General features: G+C 41.8%; 1 protein-coding gene across 1 annotated transcript in view; it reads left to right on the top strand.

Annotated features, from left to right (window-relative positions):
- zmp:0000001236 (mastermind-like protein 2) overlaps nucleotides 1-17151 on the top strand; it is a 46215-nt gene extending 29064 nt beyond the window's left edge. The window contains exons 2-5 of the mRNA XM_037774372.1: nucleotides 7390-8583; nucleotides 15229-15393; nucleotides 15484-15592; nucleotides 15682-17151. Coding sequence (XP_037630300.1) covers nucleotides 7390-8583; nucleotides 15229-15393; nucleotides 15484-15592; nucleotides 15682-16532 — 2319 coding nt within the window. The 3' untranslated portion in view covers nucleotides 16533-17151. The remainder of the gene's footprint in view (nucleotides 1-7389; nucleotides 8584-15228; nucleotides 15394-15483; nucleotides 15593-15681) is intronic.
- Nucleotides 17152-17594: the final 443 nt, after the last annotated feature.

The following is a 17594-nucleotide window of genomic DNA, read 5'->3' as shown; positions in this document are numbered from 1 at the left end:
TTTGTATTAGAAATCAGCTCGACTAATGACTCAAACTATTCCAAGAGCAGCTTTACATACCTTGTACACTCACTGGATTCTCATCACTGTAATGGGTGTGCAGTGACCGGTGACTGCAGAGATACCGGCATTGCTTGTTACTTTTTTTTAAGGGGCCCCACATATTTTCTTGTGGGGTCCGTGCATATTTTCGGAGCTGCTTCCTCCTGCCTCCTTTAGCCCCAGGGATAGCACATTAAACTCATCTGCTTGATTCAGAACAAAAGACACGCCAAAGCAAGAACTGATTGGAATGCTGGCTTTAATCTCTGCATTTGGATAATGGAGAGCTGATATTTGAATGGGAAGTGTCTCCAACAGGATTTTTTTGTGTGCAAGCTGCCTTTTATTAAAATAGCAAGTTTCTCCATGGAATGTTGGAGCTGAGCTACATTAACTGTTAAAAAAAAAATCTGCCTTCAGTAAACATAATGGATGATTTCTCTTCAAAGGAGCTCTTATCATCTCTTCCCATTTCCCAGAGGCTGCCACAAAGCTCTTTTTTTTTTTTTTCCTGCTGCCGCTGCTGCTCATCCTTCTCTCCTGCCTGCTCTCTGGAGGGCAGCCTCAATCTAATACAACTGTGTCAGGAAGTGTGGGGATGCAAAGTGCTGATGAGCCAAAAGTAGCCCACCTCTGCAGTGTGCTGCTTCGTCCCAACACGCGCCAGCCTGATTAGGGAAGCACACCATGAACCTAGACTCACATCCCTGTGCAACCTTATGGCACGAGCCCTATAGAAACAGATTAAATGTGTTTCTTTTGTTAGAACACTTGGAATAGAAATCATAACATTCTCCCTGTTTTTAGAAAAAAAAATAAAAAACCTTGATTTCATAATTAACTATGTGTAAAAAAAAAAGATCAAGCCAATCAATGTTATCATATTGTCAGCCATTAAAGTGGCAGTAAGCAGTATATTTTTGACATCATTGGGCAAAAATTCCATAATAACCTTTCGGCATATTGTAATTCAATTGTTCTGAGAGAAAACTAGACTTCTGCACCTCCTCATGGCTCTGTTTTCAGGCTTTCGAAAATCTAGCCTGTGACGGGAGACTTTGACCAATTACAGGTCATTTCAGAGAGAGAGCGTTCCTATTGGCTGTGCTCCGGTCATGTGAAAATAAGCTCTGTGGCAAACCCATGTTTATAATACTTACATGTTTTGTTCAGCAAGATAATCTCCACAAATGAACACCACTTTGGAGGTTTTTTTTGGAGTGTAATTCAATCGGCAGAAGTTAAAAGCTAGCGTTGGGTTATAAACCAACTACACCACGGTCGTATGAGTGCGAGTATAAACAATGAGGTTGTAAAGGAGGACGAGTCAGCGTGATGACGTTTAGTAGTCTCATTTAGCCACTTGTTAGCAACTGCCTTTTTTAAGAAACCTAAAAGCTTCAAAATTCATGAATGGGGGTATTAATTGATGTATTTAATGTCGTGGAACAAAACGTTAAAATCTCTTCAGCTTGTGTTAACCACAGACCTTATTTCAGGCATCCAACTAAAAACCCGTTCAAAAAACCCATTGACTTCCAGACGAAGGAACCGTAAGTGTTAAAATGCTAACTCATTTCTGGGTTTTTTGGACTCATTCCTGATAGGGAATGGATAGGGCATGGCCTTAGCGGAGGTCTGCGCTCTCTGAGTGCCCTTCTAGTTTAGATAAAAGTTCAGTTATAAATGCTTGTTGCTGCCTTAGAGTATAACCTCAAAGTTATATAATTTCCTTTATTGTTAGTGCTGCAAATCTTTAAAGGTCCAGTGTGTAGGATCTGGCGGTATCTAGTGGTGAGGTGAGGAGATTGCAGCCAACTGAAGCCTCTACTATGCGCCAAGTGTGTTAGAGAGCTACGGTGGCCGACGCGAAAACACGAATGTCCCTCTCTAGACAAGAGTTGTAAGAGTAGCGTAGGTCATTTGTAGCAGAGCCGGTGTGTAGACTGTGTGTGTACTGTGTGTGTATGTGGGAAGTAAGTGGTGAAGGGAGAGAGAGAGAGAGAGAGAGAGAGAGTGGTGGCGAGATAACAAGTAACGAAAAAAAGTTAGCAGAGTTTGGTTTGTCCGTTCTGGGCTACTGTAGAAACATGGCTGTGCAACATGGCGGACTCAATGGAGAGGACCCGCTCCCTATGTAGATATAAAGGGCTCATTCTAGGGTAACGAATACACAACGATTCTTTGATTCGGTGATTATACCCTAAGAAAGCATACTTATTAATATTATATTACATTTCTGCCAATAGATCCCCCTAAATGTTACACACTGGTCCTTTTAAATTAAATCTATGTGATGCTTAAATCCAAAAAAAATTAGCTTAGCTTAAACTCAAACTAAAAATGCTAAATTGTGAGTATTGTGTCAGTATTTTCTCATGTTGGTAGCATCTTATCATGTATCCTGTAACATTTTTTGTTACAGGAGTGCTTACCTTGCTGTTACCTGAAATGTGCTGAATAAAAACAAGCCTTGACTTGGTAACAAACAAGGATTAAAAAAAGAAAACAGGTTACAGGAAAGACAGAGCAGAACCTGACCTGACCTGATTTGACTGAAACTATAACTTTCCTTGTGAATGTACATACTGTATCGCAGCAGCCTCAGTTTCCTTACCTCCCTTTAAATAATTAAACTTTTCAAGTTATCCAGGATGTTTTATTCAATTTCTCTGGATATAGCATAATGGCTTACAGCTTTAGACAGCTAGCAAACCCTATAATTAAACTGAGCCCTCCACACTTTCTCAGCATACTGCAAGCAGATAGCTGAATTTTGTACGACATTGGCACTGGTCTGAGGGCTCTTGTTTCTTATCTGGCAAAAAAAAACGAGCTGAAATCCCCTCTTGCAACAGTATGCAACCTGCAGAACCGCATAAATATTATGTCTCCCTAGGAACACAATAGTCGTATTTATTCCTTTATTTTGGGACTGTTTTTTCCATGTCAAATGCCGAGAGGAAGGCTCTCTCTCACAGGAGCGGATTGCAACATGTTTCAGGGCTCTGGTGAATAGATTAAAGGCTGGCGAGCTCGATCTTTTGTTGAGCCACGCTCTCATGCTCCAACACAAAAACCTTCGAACACTCGCAAACCTATACCCTTCAAGCATGCATGGCTCTGAGGGGCTGTGCCACTGGACTGACAGATGGTACCAGGAGGCCTGGTGTTGCATCCCTGCGACGGCTCACCCGGAGCCCCATCCACAGTGCTCAGCGTCACTACGCTGCTCAGCTTGACACACGGGCTGCCTGCCCTCCAGCTCCCAGGAATAGATAGCCTGTGTTGACATGGCCAAGGTCAGGTTCCTCACTGCCTCAGTCAAAGGGCATCAATAAGGAGCATCCAAAAGGTTATGCTCAGAGATGAAATCCATTCTAGATCCATTAAAAAAATATTGTGGGAAACTGTGTGTCCACCATTAGTTCAAATAAAGAGCATAGTTTGGATGAGTTCCACAAAAAGTTACACCTCGTAAAAATGTTTAATATACATATACTGTATTGTATTTATTCTTTTCTGTTTATTGTAGCTGTGAGAAGTTTAGATGAAAGATCATCTAACTTCTAGCAAAACATTTTTGTTGGCCTTGGTTTTGTAATAATCAAAATCCTTGAATGAACATTCTTCTTACTACTAATCTAGACGTTGACAGTGGGCAAATTACATTTTGCCGACAGAAAACGAATGCAAGCAGCGATTCTTTCATCTCTAAGATGTTCAGTATATAATACATACGTTTGAGCCTCTCATGCAGCAGGAGTCACTTTCAAAGTGATTCAGAGCTTCTAAGCTCATTAAATGTTAATCAAAAAATCTATTTTCAGATCACATGGAGATCTGTCATGAGGATTTCAGGCCAGCGAGGAGGCCACTGCTTCAGGAGTGAGCAGGATGGTCCTTGTATTTGTTGGAAAGTGTTGGAGCTCAGATATATTGCTTCTTTTTGCTACCCAAATGAAGGATGGTGCTCTAACCTTGACAAAATCTCTGCTGCACTTCTTCAGAAGCTTCACTTTTGAATTTGAACTAAAAGCTGCTCTTGACTGGAGTCCATTTTTAAATGGCACAGAGGCAACCCAGGCTGTCTCACAATGGCTTTTTGCAACGCATCCACTGTCCTTTCCATTATTCATGATGTGTTTTCTCAGACAGTGCCTTGAACCATGAGGAGTACTCCTGTCTGTCTTCTTCTCCAGAAAGAGCCCTCTGGAACGAGATGAGCCGCACACACTAGAGGGCCTGTTTTCATCTGCATTTGGAGAAAAACAGATGTCCAGTTAGTCTATAGGGAGGCACAATGTTTAATAGGCTGGATCTCAGGGAGGATGGCAAAGAGACCTACTGTAGATGGACTTATGGAACGTCTCTTCAAGTTAAAATTCTGCACGTCACTGTAATTCTCTGTATTAAGTTGGCATCACCCAGCCAGTCATTGCATCATCTGACAAGATTTCTTTCTCTCTAGTCTCTGTTCAGAACCTCTCCACTGAGGTTTTACTTTTGTGGCAAAGCATATTTAACTTCAAAATAGTGGTTGCTTTTCTTTCGCAAGCATTGCATTTTCTACTTAAATTTTGATATACGAAAGGCTAACTGAGCTAATATATTATTTAAAAATACATAATAATGTACTATTAGGCAAAGACTGAATTACAGTACACTTACAGGACCATACTACGTGTTTTAAATTTCTATTGGTCCATTAAAAACACATATTAATTGATTAAGTATTAATGTAAATCTATTAATAGTTTTATCATAATTTCTTTCCCTCGATTATTTCCATTCATGTCAGTATGAGCTCAAAACCTTGAGTAACATTAAACTATTTCTTACCTTTTGTTTCGTTTATTAAAATTCAATTGTTGCCATGTTATGATACAGTTGCAAATATGGACTATTTTGTGTGTCAAACAAGAACATTTTAAAGGACTAGTGTGTAACAATCAGGGGGATCTATTGGCAGAAATGGATTATAATATTAATAAGTATGTTTTCTGTAGTGTATAATCGCCTGATAATAAGAATCATTGTGTTTTCGTTAGCTTAGAATGAGCCATTTTTATCTACATAGGGAGCGGGTCCTCTCCACAGAGTCCGCCATGTTCCAAACTCTGTTAACTTTTCCTGCTTTGGCCGAAGTCGATAACGTTACTCGCTCCCATTGCCGCCGCTCTCTCTCTTGCTTCACCACTCACTTCCCACGTACACACACACTCTCAGCAATGGCTCTGCTCCAAATGACTGTAGAGAGGGTCATTCGCGTTTTCGCATCGGCCACCGTAGCTCTCCAACACGCTTGGCACACGGGGAGAGGCTTCAGTTGGTTGCAATCGCCTCACCTCACTGCTAGATACCGCCAGATCCTACACACTGGACCTTTAATGCAAGAAATGACCAAATAAATGTGAATCTTTTCACAACATACATATTTGATTATTGTTTGTCTACTGTGTTTGATTTTCTGACAACACAGATAGTTGTACATATTCCGATGGCATTGGGTCTGTAAATGCACCATCAACAACAAGGGTTTTGAAACTGTTCTGCCTCCAGCTGCGGTACTACAGTGACAACATATAGTTGCCGAAAAAATGAAGAAACAAATTGGTCACTCTTGCTTGACTTTGACATTAGTCACATGCTCCCCAGCTCTCTTTTTGTCTTTGTCTTTTCTTCTGCCGTCACACTGGTTGTTGTCATGGTACTCAAGCAAGTTTCAAGTGTGTACAAGTTGATTTTCCTACTGTACTAAAAGAAACCGAATGGGTACTGTAACCAATCTATTTGCAATCATACTTAACATGAGTGCAGAACATTTTCAGAAGCATTACAGTTTCTACTTACTAAGCTAAATGCAAAGCCAGTGTGTATGATCCCCTGAATAGAATCGATCATTTCAGCGTCCCTCCCCCCCTCTGCACACACCACCACCATCAACATAATCATCCATCCACATCCAGTCAATATGTTGACACACTTATTAGCTTAAATAAATGAGGCTAGGCGAGTCACAGATGTATTTGTTCCTTGATTAAAATGTGAAGATGTATCTCGAACATGAACAATTGTTGAGAGCATTAGCAGAGGTAACACAGACACGAACAGAGCAGAAATGTAGTGAACTGCAGGATTCGCTCACAACCCTCAGGCTATGAATCATCTTAATGTAATGTGTGCCAGCAGGTGGAAATGACTCAAATTTGTTCCCACAGTGAAATATGCAACACACTGATACTCCTCTACTGTGCTCAGGTTGGTGTACAATCCAAGCCATTTTGTTTCCATGCAGGCACCACATTTAAAAGATGGTCGGATAATCAGTCATTTTTATGTGTATACAACAGTGCCACCGGATAGACATTTTTTTCTCAGTGAATTGCAGTTAATGACTCGGAGGCTCACATCAAGCAAGAAACTTCATCGTTTTGTTGACATGACAGGGATATCTGCTTCTGAAAACATACATAATCTAGTTTTTTACTATGATAACATGCACATTTTGTTAGGCTTTTTAATGCATCAGTTTTATGGAGATGTTACTGAGTGGTTAGAGTTGTGAGTCATGCATTACCTTATATGAAGACATGGGGATAGGACAAAAGGAAGTTGGATATCTGCACCAGCATGTTAAGCAGAATCTCAGCCACAAAGGAGAAACTCTATCTAACGAAGCACAAAGGAAGAAAATATAATATATGCAAATGAGGGAAACAAAGACCCTATTCTTCTCTCTGCGGTCTGTCGACTGTATCAGATTCCTAGCTATCTTCTCAGCCCATCCACTGCGCCCCAACCACATTATATCAACACATTTTCGCCTCATCGATGCATTGCAAGTGTTTAAATAAATCTATATATGAAATGTATGCGTTGAATTTATGTGCTTGATTTCACAAGGCGATGTGACTGGGTGATTTAGGTCAGAATAAAGCCTTTGAGATGTCATCGCTGTTGTAAAATCCCAAAAGTTATTCTACTGAATGAAAACACTTGTCTATTAATAAAAGTAATCTTCCTAAATTTCACAAGCTGGTCAAGTGTGCAGCATCTGCAGGCCTTGGAGCAAATTGTGAAATTTAATTAATTGACATGGTGATACTTTGAGCTGGATGTACAATTTAATACACTCCGAACTATCGCCGTGATTTAAATTGGCTCTCAAGACGGCTTTTGAATCAAGTGTAATAATTAAAGTCTGGTTATGAAAATGTTTTCTTGTGGGTCTTTTTTGTAAAACACTTACCCTGTAGATAATAAAAGGGTGAAATTAAGGTGAGGTGAAGGTACCAAGTATTTTCTTCAGTGTTTTTTAAACTGCATTCTGTTTTTGTTTTGCAGCTTCAAGGATCTTTGCGAAGGAAGATTGAGGGACATGCACCAGGACATGCACCGAAGCAGAATGGGCTCTCGTGTGGTTTCTCTGGATCAGACTTTAAGCGGGTCCGTGTGGATACCGGTAGTCTGGGACAGGGGCCCTGCAATCATAACATAAACCAGTCTCTGCAAGGGTCCTCAACCATGGGCATGCAGAGGAAGAATTACATGATGCCCCATGGAGTGGGGTCAGACATATTCAACATGACCCTGAAAGAAATGAAAAAAGAGCCCATTGAGGTCCAGTCCTGTGGCCAGTCAAATGCAGACATGATTTTTGACTTCAAAGATGAAGGTGGTGGTCAGATTGACCCAGACCTCCAGGATCTTTTTGATGAGCTGACAAAGACAGTGCCGACGCTGAATGACCTGGAGTTTGAGAAGATGCTGAAGCAGGATGATGCGTTTGGTTTGGATATGGGCCGGCCCAGCTCAGCTGGAGCAGCTGCCAGTCTGTGTCCCCTACTGGATAAGCCCATAAAGTTGGAGCACTCCCCAGATTTTGGCCAGGTTCACTGTTGCTCGCCACAGCTTCGACCGGCCTCGGCGGGACCCTCTTTCACGTTGACCAGCACCTCTTCTACTACCACGTCGCAGAAAGCTAACGCTCCCAGAGGCCTGCCCTGCTGGCCGGAGATATCCCACGCAGAGCAGCTGAAGCAGATGGCAGCGAACCAGCAGCAGCCGAGCTCTCTGCTCCATCACCACCACCAAACACCACCTGCAGGATTGACCAACTGGGCTCCCGCCATGAGCACCCACTCCTCCACCAGCGCCTTCCCCCAGGACAAGGTCCCCAGCCCGGCCCCGCTTAGCCAGCAGAGGATTGGCACTCAGAGTAAAGGGATCAACAACTGCCTCTTCAAGTCAAACGGCCACAACGGCTCCCATCATTTGGACATGAAGGTTCTCAGCACCAAGCCCACATTGCACTTCAGCCCCAAAGCACCCAGCCAGCCGATGCCTATCATGACAAGCTCAGTGAACAAGACTTCAGCCCAGCAGCAACAACAGCAACAGTCGCCATCGACTGGCCAGAATCAGCCACATCCAGCTCTCCACTTCCAGAACCAACAGATCTCCACGCCGGGGGCTCTTTGCCTGCAGCCCAAGTCACTTCCCGCAGGGCTGCCGTTCAAACTGTCACAACAGCGACAGGTAAGGACTCTGACAAATTACTTCACACAGGATTGCTCTTAGGTGAAAACGTTGCATCTCTAAATGTTTGGGAACAAGATGGCCTTGTGCTTACAGTAGGTTGATGACTGAGAAGTTTGACCATATCCAAAATCTTTTCTACAGCTACAGAGGAGCATGGAAACCACTATACTGTAAACATTAAAATCACCAATATCTCTACCTTCATGTATGTGATTATGATATATACAGCTACAACAATTAATTGATTAGTTGTCAACTATTAAATTAATCAATAACTATTTTGATAATTGATTATTCGGTTTGTGTAATTTAAATAAATTGTAAAAATTCTCTGATTGCAGCTTCTTAAATGTGAATATTTTCTGGTTTCTTTACTCCTCTGTGACAGTAAACTGAATATCTTTGAGTTGTAGACAAAACAAGACATTTCAGGATGTCATCTTGGGCTTTTGGGAAACACTGATTGATATTTTTCACCATTTTCTGACATTTTATAGACCAAAAAACGAACCAATTGATCATGAAAATAATCAACACATTAATCGACAATGAAAATAATAGTCATTGTAGTTAGTTGCAGCCCTATGAATCAGCGCATTGCCATTGGAGTTACAAGGTTTTCACGCAACATGTGCCTACAGTATACTATATGTGACAGCAAAATTACAACATAGCCAGTGCAATAAAGTTATGAGGTGTACGTTTAGTTAATGGCAATAACCATAATCCATAGCAGTGGTTCTAAACCTTTTTCACGTCAAGGACCCCTAAATTGATAAACATTAAGATTTCGCTTTCAGAGACCTCCTTCTGAAAAGATTTTGGTTGTTAGATATGATTCAGACCAGATTATACAGTTGTCAACTACAGTTGCGGAGATAACCGTGAAGAAAGTGAAACCTCCGATCAGAATAGTCACATTTCTTGTATGATTTTACTTATTCAGCAGATGTTGAATGTCTTGCTTGGGTATTTGCTTACACTCTCTATATTTTTCTACTGAAGGTATAGTAATACGATGCACTGCACTCAAACTCTCTCTCCTTAGACTTCCTCATCAGTCGGTTTCCTCCGTTCGCTCGCAGCAGCCAACCTGCTGTCTGAAACGGCAACAATGCGGTGCTGTTTGTTTTGGGACTTTATTTTCATTGTTCTAGCTGCTCGGCTGTGCCTCTGCTGTTGTGACTCCCTTGAATATGTATTTCCCCTGAAAGTGTTTTGACGATGACACAGATTGCCAGAGCATGGTAGATTAACATGCAGGACTTCTAATTTCTCTGCTTGTCATGGTGGCTCCCCGTCAGGGCACAGATATGCACAGCGGGATTTGCTAATTGGAGGTTGTTAGCTACAAGGGACAAGTGGTGGAAAATGACAGTAATCTGCTTAGCCTGGTGCCGGAGGTTGAATCACTGATTTGTTATGATTGGGGAGATTTAGACCGTCCCCTCTTTTTCATTTTGGCTCCAACAGTATCTGTGGCTGTCTTTGTGTGAAATGATAATGCGAGCCACACAAGAGAGCTCTCATAACCTCTACAGATCAAGGGAAGTGCTTGAGTGACTGGGAGAGGGTGGGAGGAGGGAGGGAGAGAGGGTGGGAGTTATTCAGACATGCAAGTAAACAAGGTAGGATGACTAAATACATCATCACACATGGGTAAAACAGAACCAGTTTTACCACTATACTGTAACAGAGAGCCATTTACACTCACATGGCTGTGCATGTTCATGAACTGTCTGAAAACTCCCTTCAAGTCCCTTTCTAAAATATTTGCGTTATCAGAAGCTTTCTATGAATGTTTGAGGCAGAAATATACAAAATCATCTTAATAAGCCGACAAACATTTTGTTTAGGACTATTTTCTTCATACACCATACATTAATTAAAACTGTAAAAGTACTGGTAATGTCCGAATTAGTATTAATGTTAGCTTTAGTGATGTGGTTCTAAACTTAATGCTAATGCATGTTTAAAACATAAATTCTAAACAGTAAAAAAAAAAAACAGTACATAATTAAAAATGACAGTTGTGAGAAAGAGGAAGAAGAGGCTGGATATCAAATAATGAAAAAGCCTTAAATGGATTTTGATAAATTATTAAAAAAAAGCAAACTTTTCCAAAGCCCGGAGCTCCTGAAAGTAAAAGCCCAGTCACCTCTGGTTTAAAATGCTGAGGACATGTGGCTGTGCTCGAGTGCATAAGGGGTGAGGAAAGGCTCGGTGAGACAACTTTCCCAAGGACGCTGTGTCTTAATGTGCAGTTTGTTTGAACAAATAATATATGCACATAACACGAAGCTAGGGATATGATGGTGTAAGAATTGTGAAGAAGAAACAAGAGCCACCTTATAATTTTAGACCTAAAAAGGCTGTTTGTCTTTTGCAGCCAGCATGGACGGGGTTAAAAGTCTAGCTAATGAGGAAGGGACAGCTCACACAGAGGAGGAAAAAAAAGAGTGGAGTCTCTTCCCACAGTGAATTGAATTAGTAATGCCAGAGAAATAAAGGTCCTGAAAGAGTGCCCTGATCCCCCTGCGTAACACTAGCAACTAGCAGTGGGCCTCCTCCCACTGAGAGAAGCTGAGGACCTTTTTCTAAAACAGACAGAGATGTGAGCTTCGGTGCTTGTTTGAAGCTTCTTCCAGTTTAATAATCGGTTGCTGAGTCAAACATGTCAAATTTCAGATCCACCACTCTGCAACTCTCTAGCTATGAGGTCACACACACACAAAAAAAGGTCTGAATACATTCTCTGGCAGCTTACAGTAGAGGACACTAATGCATTATGAAACCTGAGTTACTGTGGTTTGGTTGGCAATGCTGTTTCAAGGACAACATTTAGCTAGTCACATCAGTATTGTAGCTGTTGTGTATTTAAGCTAAAGAGGTTCCATGACAGTGTAAAGAGCAAAAGAGAAAACCTGGAAAGAGAATCCTGGTGTAGTAACAATTATTACAGGTCTCTGTTATTTATTATGTCTGAAATAAAATGTAATTTTTGCCACTGCAGAAAGCATATTGGTTTCCTCTATAGAATTTCCTGGTAACTAAATGCAATACAGCCGTCCATACAGGTGCAGAAAGGATTATTTTAAGGGAATAGCTGAACTAAATGCATTTTGTAGCACAAACTGGGGTTTGTTTGAGCTATTCACCCATCTCTTCATTTCATTTTTCATTTTCATATATGTATACATTTTGTTTTAGCTATTTACTTCTAGAATTATAAGCATCTGATCAAGTCGATTCATGAAAAGAGTTTTACTTTTTGTATATTTGACTTTCAATCCCTTTATAGACGTACACTCGTCTGCTTGTATTTTTAACTATATAAACATTTACATTCCCATTTACATTTACAACATTTGGCAGACGGTCTTATCCAGAGTGTCTTATACTTCTGCTCAGCATAAGATGGCAGTTAGATCTAGTGAAGACAGACATTTGGCAGCAATTTCATCATCCCAGTGATTAGCTTCAGCTAATACAGATTTCCATTTGAATACTACAAGAGCTGGTACTTTGCTTTCTGCAGAATAGAGTGCTCTCCTTACTGAAAATGCAGAACCCTAAATTACAACTGTAACTTAAAGGAATACTTCACCCACAAAATGACCATTTGTGTATCAGTTACTCGCCCCGTGTTACCTTGACCGTATGAAGAAAACTTTGCTTTTCTCGCATGCCTCCACGGTGAATGGAGAATCAAAAATACAGAGAAAAGTCTTGATGAATTGAAGTAAATGGGGGGCCGCGTTTAACAACAGCAAAACTAAATGAAAACAGCCATTTACAAACTCTTTCACAACTCGTACAGTACAATCATAGACTGTATATAAGAAGTGGACGTAATCAACGTGACAACTTCCATTGGTTTGTGGACTTATGAAGTCTTGAGTTTAGAATTTTGGCCGTCGCCATCTTGGTTTTTTGCCACCAGAAGTGACACGAGAGGGTGGAGCTAAATACAACCGAGCGCTGAATAAAATATTTTTCGGTGACCAAAATGTTCAAATGAACTTTTATGAACTGAAAACAGACCGAAAGACGAAAACACAGACAACTCTCAGACCGGACAACGCCGTGGTAGCAACCTGCCAATCACAAGGTAACCCCGCCCTAAAGCATCCCCTGCTTTATGGTCTATTTGACTCTAAATGGGACCATCATTTACTAAATGAACATCATGCTGTATTGAAGAAGACTTGAAACTAGCGATTGAGACCATAAACTCATGTTTACAATGTTTACTGAGATAATAAATCAAGTGAGAAGTAGACTCATTTTCTCATAGACTTCTATACAATCAGACTTCTTTTTGAGGAGTCGCCCCCTGCTGGCTGTTAGAAAGAATGCAAGTTTAAGGCACTTCAGCATTGGCTTCATATTTGTGACCCGGAGGTGGCCCACTGAGTATAATCCAAGTCTCATTTATCCGCTCTTATGTTCACTACTTCCCAAACACATGCATCTTGGCTAAAACCTTACTATTTAAAGCACTTCTGCATAAACAGTCTCATGCATTCACAGGAGCGCTATGGCCGAAGTGTTTTAAATGGTGAGGTTTTAGCAAAACTGCATGTGTTTGGGAAGTAGTGAGCATACGAGCGGATACATGAGACATGGATTATACCGCACGAGTTGTGTGACAATTTGTAAACGGATGTTTCAATATAGTTTTGCTGTCGTTAAACGTGGCCTCCAATTTACTTCAATTCATCAAGACTTGGCGTGAGTAATTGATATACAAATGGTCCTTTTGTGGGTAAAGTATCCCTTAAAGATTAGGGTTTGCTCGCACTAAATAATGACTCCTCAGCTTTTGTTGATGATCTTGTGGCACCACATCCCTCAGTAAAGGATAAGAGTGGGGCCACGGGGGTTGAGCCTACCGGGTCACTCCGGCAGTGCTGTGAAGGGAGTACTTGTTTCCTGGGAAAGGGAGCCATGGCCAAGTCCAGATGCCGAGGCGCTCCCCAGGGACAGCGTCCCGAGTCCAGACTTGGAGGAAGTGCAGTGTGAGAGCCGGCAAGGCTGGGCCTGGATCACTGTCAGCTGCCTGCACTGCCGCAGGATGGAAGACTAAATCACTCCGCTCCTTCTCTGAGGCCTGAGCCACATGTGGTATTCATTAACAACAAGCTTGTGAAGAATGAGCGGGGGGAAAAAAAACATGGAAAACAGCTTTATGACACATCGGGATGACAGAGAGGATTACTCAGTTGTACATGCTAAAACACCCCTCATTGGGTTTTTCTTACAACAAAGATGGAATAAGCCCTCTCCGGTGTACCTCTGCGGGGGAAAATGTCTGTGATGGTCACAATTTCTCACAGTCTCGATAACTGGATACAGTGAATCAAAGCCAGTGACTGCTTTCTAGAGTAACAGGAGAAACCACTGTTTTGATGTTTTAGTCCCTGTGTAACCTCATTGCCATGCTTGGTTTGCTGTGTGGGTTGAACTCGGCAAGAAGGCGAATATTAGCTCATGTGAAATGGCTTGTGACTCCTGATGAGTTTCAACTTCCCTCGTTCTCTAATCCTGTCTCGTTAGTTCTCCAAATTTCAGCCCCATTCATTATCACACACACACACACACACACATGTACACTTACTTCCCTCTCTTTTTCTGTTTTTCTCTCCGGGACCACAAAGTCACCACCCTGTAGAGATTCCTCCTCTGCAAAGAATCTGTCCTCTAAGTAATAGCTTCTGCTAAATGCACTGTTGGATTTGTAATCCATTTCACCCTGGGAAACATTTTAAGTCAACACAATGACTGACATTGTATACACAGCGTGTGTTGACTTGGATTCGGTGCACATTAACCTCCTTCATGACAAATGCTTGCACTTGGTTGAAGCTCGAGCATAGCGAGAGTGTCCTTGTGTCCACAAGAAAGAGAGGTTTTACTTGGAGCGCTCGGATGGTCTGCACAGCTGCCTTAAAAAAAGCTAAGAAAAATATGCATTACAAGGACGTTTAACATCTCAAACACCACGATGGTGAGAGCTTATCTGCGAAAAAGCATACGTTCGGCACGAGACTTCAAACAAAAAGCCAGTTTGGCTATCTCAATTTCATTTGAGTGCCGCCGACTACAACATTTTAATCAGTGTGATAGTGTCAGGAGCCAAATGGGTTTCTAGTGGATGGAATGCCTCCGTGCCAAACACAACACAGTGATCAGTAAAGGAGAGCTTATTAAATGGAGGTAGTCATGGTGCTGGCGCTTAACTCCCCATTGGCACACATTTCCTGCTGTCTCAGGGATTCTTTCCACTCTCTTTAGACACAATTATCAAGGGAGAAGCAGGCCTTGAGGAGGGCTCGCGCTCCCCCCTTCCAAAAAAAGCCTCTCTCCAAGTCTCCCTTTTTCATCTGCAGAGGGAGTAGCCTTGACCACATTCTGGAGGTTGAATAGCATCTTTGACACAGATCTATGATGTCTTGTAGAGTTTTGCCCTCTAGTGGTCAACTCATATTATTGCACTGTTTTGGTTTTGTGTTTTTCCACAACAGCTTTCATAGCACTTTGACACACATCTCCAGGTATTTAGCAGAGAAGAGGCAAATTTGAGAATGGAAAAAGCCCACTGACACTAATATTAAACCCTCATTTGTCTCTTCTTCTAAGGGTGTTCCTCCTGGCCCGAGGCTGCCCACCAATGGAGGCTTAGGAGTCCTGTCGGCCCAGTCGCAGCCACGACTCCCAGCACCCAACAACCAGCAGAAGGGCCCGGTCAAAACTCAGGCCATGCAGAGAGCGCTTAATCAACAACAGCACACCATTGGCAATCCAGTAAGCTACATCTTACATCATACAGTTTTCGCCAATTAATAAGCAGCTGTGAGAATTTGATATAATTGATTATTTGTCTTTCCTATCAAGGACAAAGAAAGTGCTCAGGATCAGTTCAATCGTCATCTCACGAGACCGCCGCCTGACTACAAGCAGTCTAGAAGTATGGTGGGAGTTCAGCAAGGAAACATCTTCACAGGTACTGTTCAGTTCAGTTCTGATGAGTCAGAAATGCTTTAAATGCTGATAGTGACCATTGTAATCAGTTTTTTCTTGATAACTCTTTAGGTCAAAACTCCTCCCAGTCTTCCAGCAACGGCCCTGAGAATGACCTACAGTCCATGTCGTGTCACCTCCCGAGTGGGTCTGGTCCAAAGATGAGTCCTTCACCGTCAGACCGCAGATTTGGCATCGGGACCGATTGTCGTCCGAGTCCTTGCATCGGTCAGTTCCAGCATCCTAACAATCAGAATCGAATTGGACTAAATCAAAATAAAGCTCGGTTCCTGGGGCCTAACGCACATGGAAATTCTTTCGGGATGAACAATGTAGCAGGTGTACAACACCCGAGAACGACAGCTGACCTGCATTCCTCGGGGGTACCGGGACAGGGTCTCGGAGGCTTGATGAAAAATCATCAAGTCAACATGGGCTGGGGCTCAGCCAACAAGCAAGTGACAACTGGACTCGGTGTTAGGCGGATACCCAATCCACTACAGTCTGCGGGTGCGCAGCTGGACATGCCAAACCACCCGTACCAACAGAGGCACATCGGCCCTCCCAACCAGGTAGCACCAGACATTGGGATGCTCCCTCATAACCCCTCGATAAGAGACACAGGCCCCAGACCAAGCCAGCCGATGATGGGATCTCCGTCAGCGGTGGGGAACCTGAACCAGGCCTCTCCTGAACAGAGGGTACCAGCAGGCAACTTTGCAGAGCCCAGTCCCAGCCCTAGCAGCTACCAGAATAACCGGGCCAACCGACTGACCTTTGACTTCCTCCCCGAGGGAGACAACACAGTTCCAGGGATCAACACGGACTCAGACTTCATAGACTCTCTGCTCAAGTCTGGCTCTGGGAACGACGATTGGATGAAAGATATAAATTTGGATGAGATTCTGGGCAGTCACTCTTGAATTTGGGTCACAGATTGCTAAAAATCAACCCGCTGCTCAAAGTATAGAGGTTATGGATGTAAGGGGTAACATTTGTAAATAATGTTAAAATGGAATTTTATAAACTCATATTATTTGTTATCCAAGTATACTGTATTGTTTTGTATTGTATTTACTGTGAAAGGAATTTGTGTTCTGTCCTTAGTACTCTGCATATTTTACTCCTGGTATATCGGCCAAGAAACTACTTTTTCTTCGTAGTCACTGTTTTTGTCATTTGTTTGTCATACTCATGCTGTAGTGCTGTCGTATAGGATAAATTACCAAATTCACACTGTGAAAAGAAAACATTGCTGTGTTGCTTTCAAGGTCATCTTGATATTCCAAGTTAAGTTTCTAGATCTGCATCCACTATTTAGCATGATACGGTATTTACCTTCAGACGTTTTGCTACCATACACACAGAGAATCTCGCCACAACAAATGTTTTCTTACTTATTGTTCAAGCTTTTTCATCTGTGGTAGTTTTTGATGCAATTTAAGTAATGTAACCATTCTTTTTTTTTCTATGTGATATTTAATAATTATTGGGATAGTAATGAGACATTATAATACATGTAATTAATGAAATTGATTTGAATAAATGAATAAATAAAAAGTGCTGTTTTTGTTTTCTTCTTAGGCTTCATTTTGCCACTTCTCTGAGGATTATACTAATATATTTATTGTATCAAATGTGATTATGCAATGCGTTTTTTCAAACAGCTGTAATGTTAATTATTAACTCTCAATGTGCATCAGCAGCTTCTAAAACAAAATGTTTGGTGCTGCCGACCTCTCTGACATCAGCATGGAAAACAACTAGAAATGATACGGCTGATATCTGTAGTCCAATGGCTCTCTCAAAGGATGACAAATAAACAGCATATCTGGAAATGTGTTGAAGTTTGGTTGAGTAACAGCACACTGTGCTACAAATCAAAAAATGCTCCATTTCATGCAGAAATATCTGAGAAGTGCACTGAATAACTCCAAAATGTATGAATATATCTCTTTCTGTTTTCCTGTAAAATATCTTCAGAT

Source organism: Sebastes umbrosus, chromosome 7 (assembly GCF_015220745.1).
Source record: "Sebastes umbrosus isolate fSebUmb1 chromosome 7, fSebUmb1.pri, whole genome shotgun sequence".
NCBI classification, from domain to species: Eukaryota; Metazoa; Chordata; class Actinopteri; order Perciformes; family Sebastidae; genus Sebastes; species Sebastes umbrosus.
This window is presented reverse-complemented; position numbering and strand designations above follow the sequence as displayed.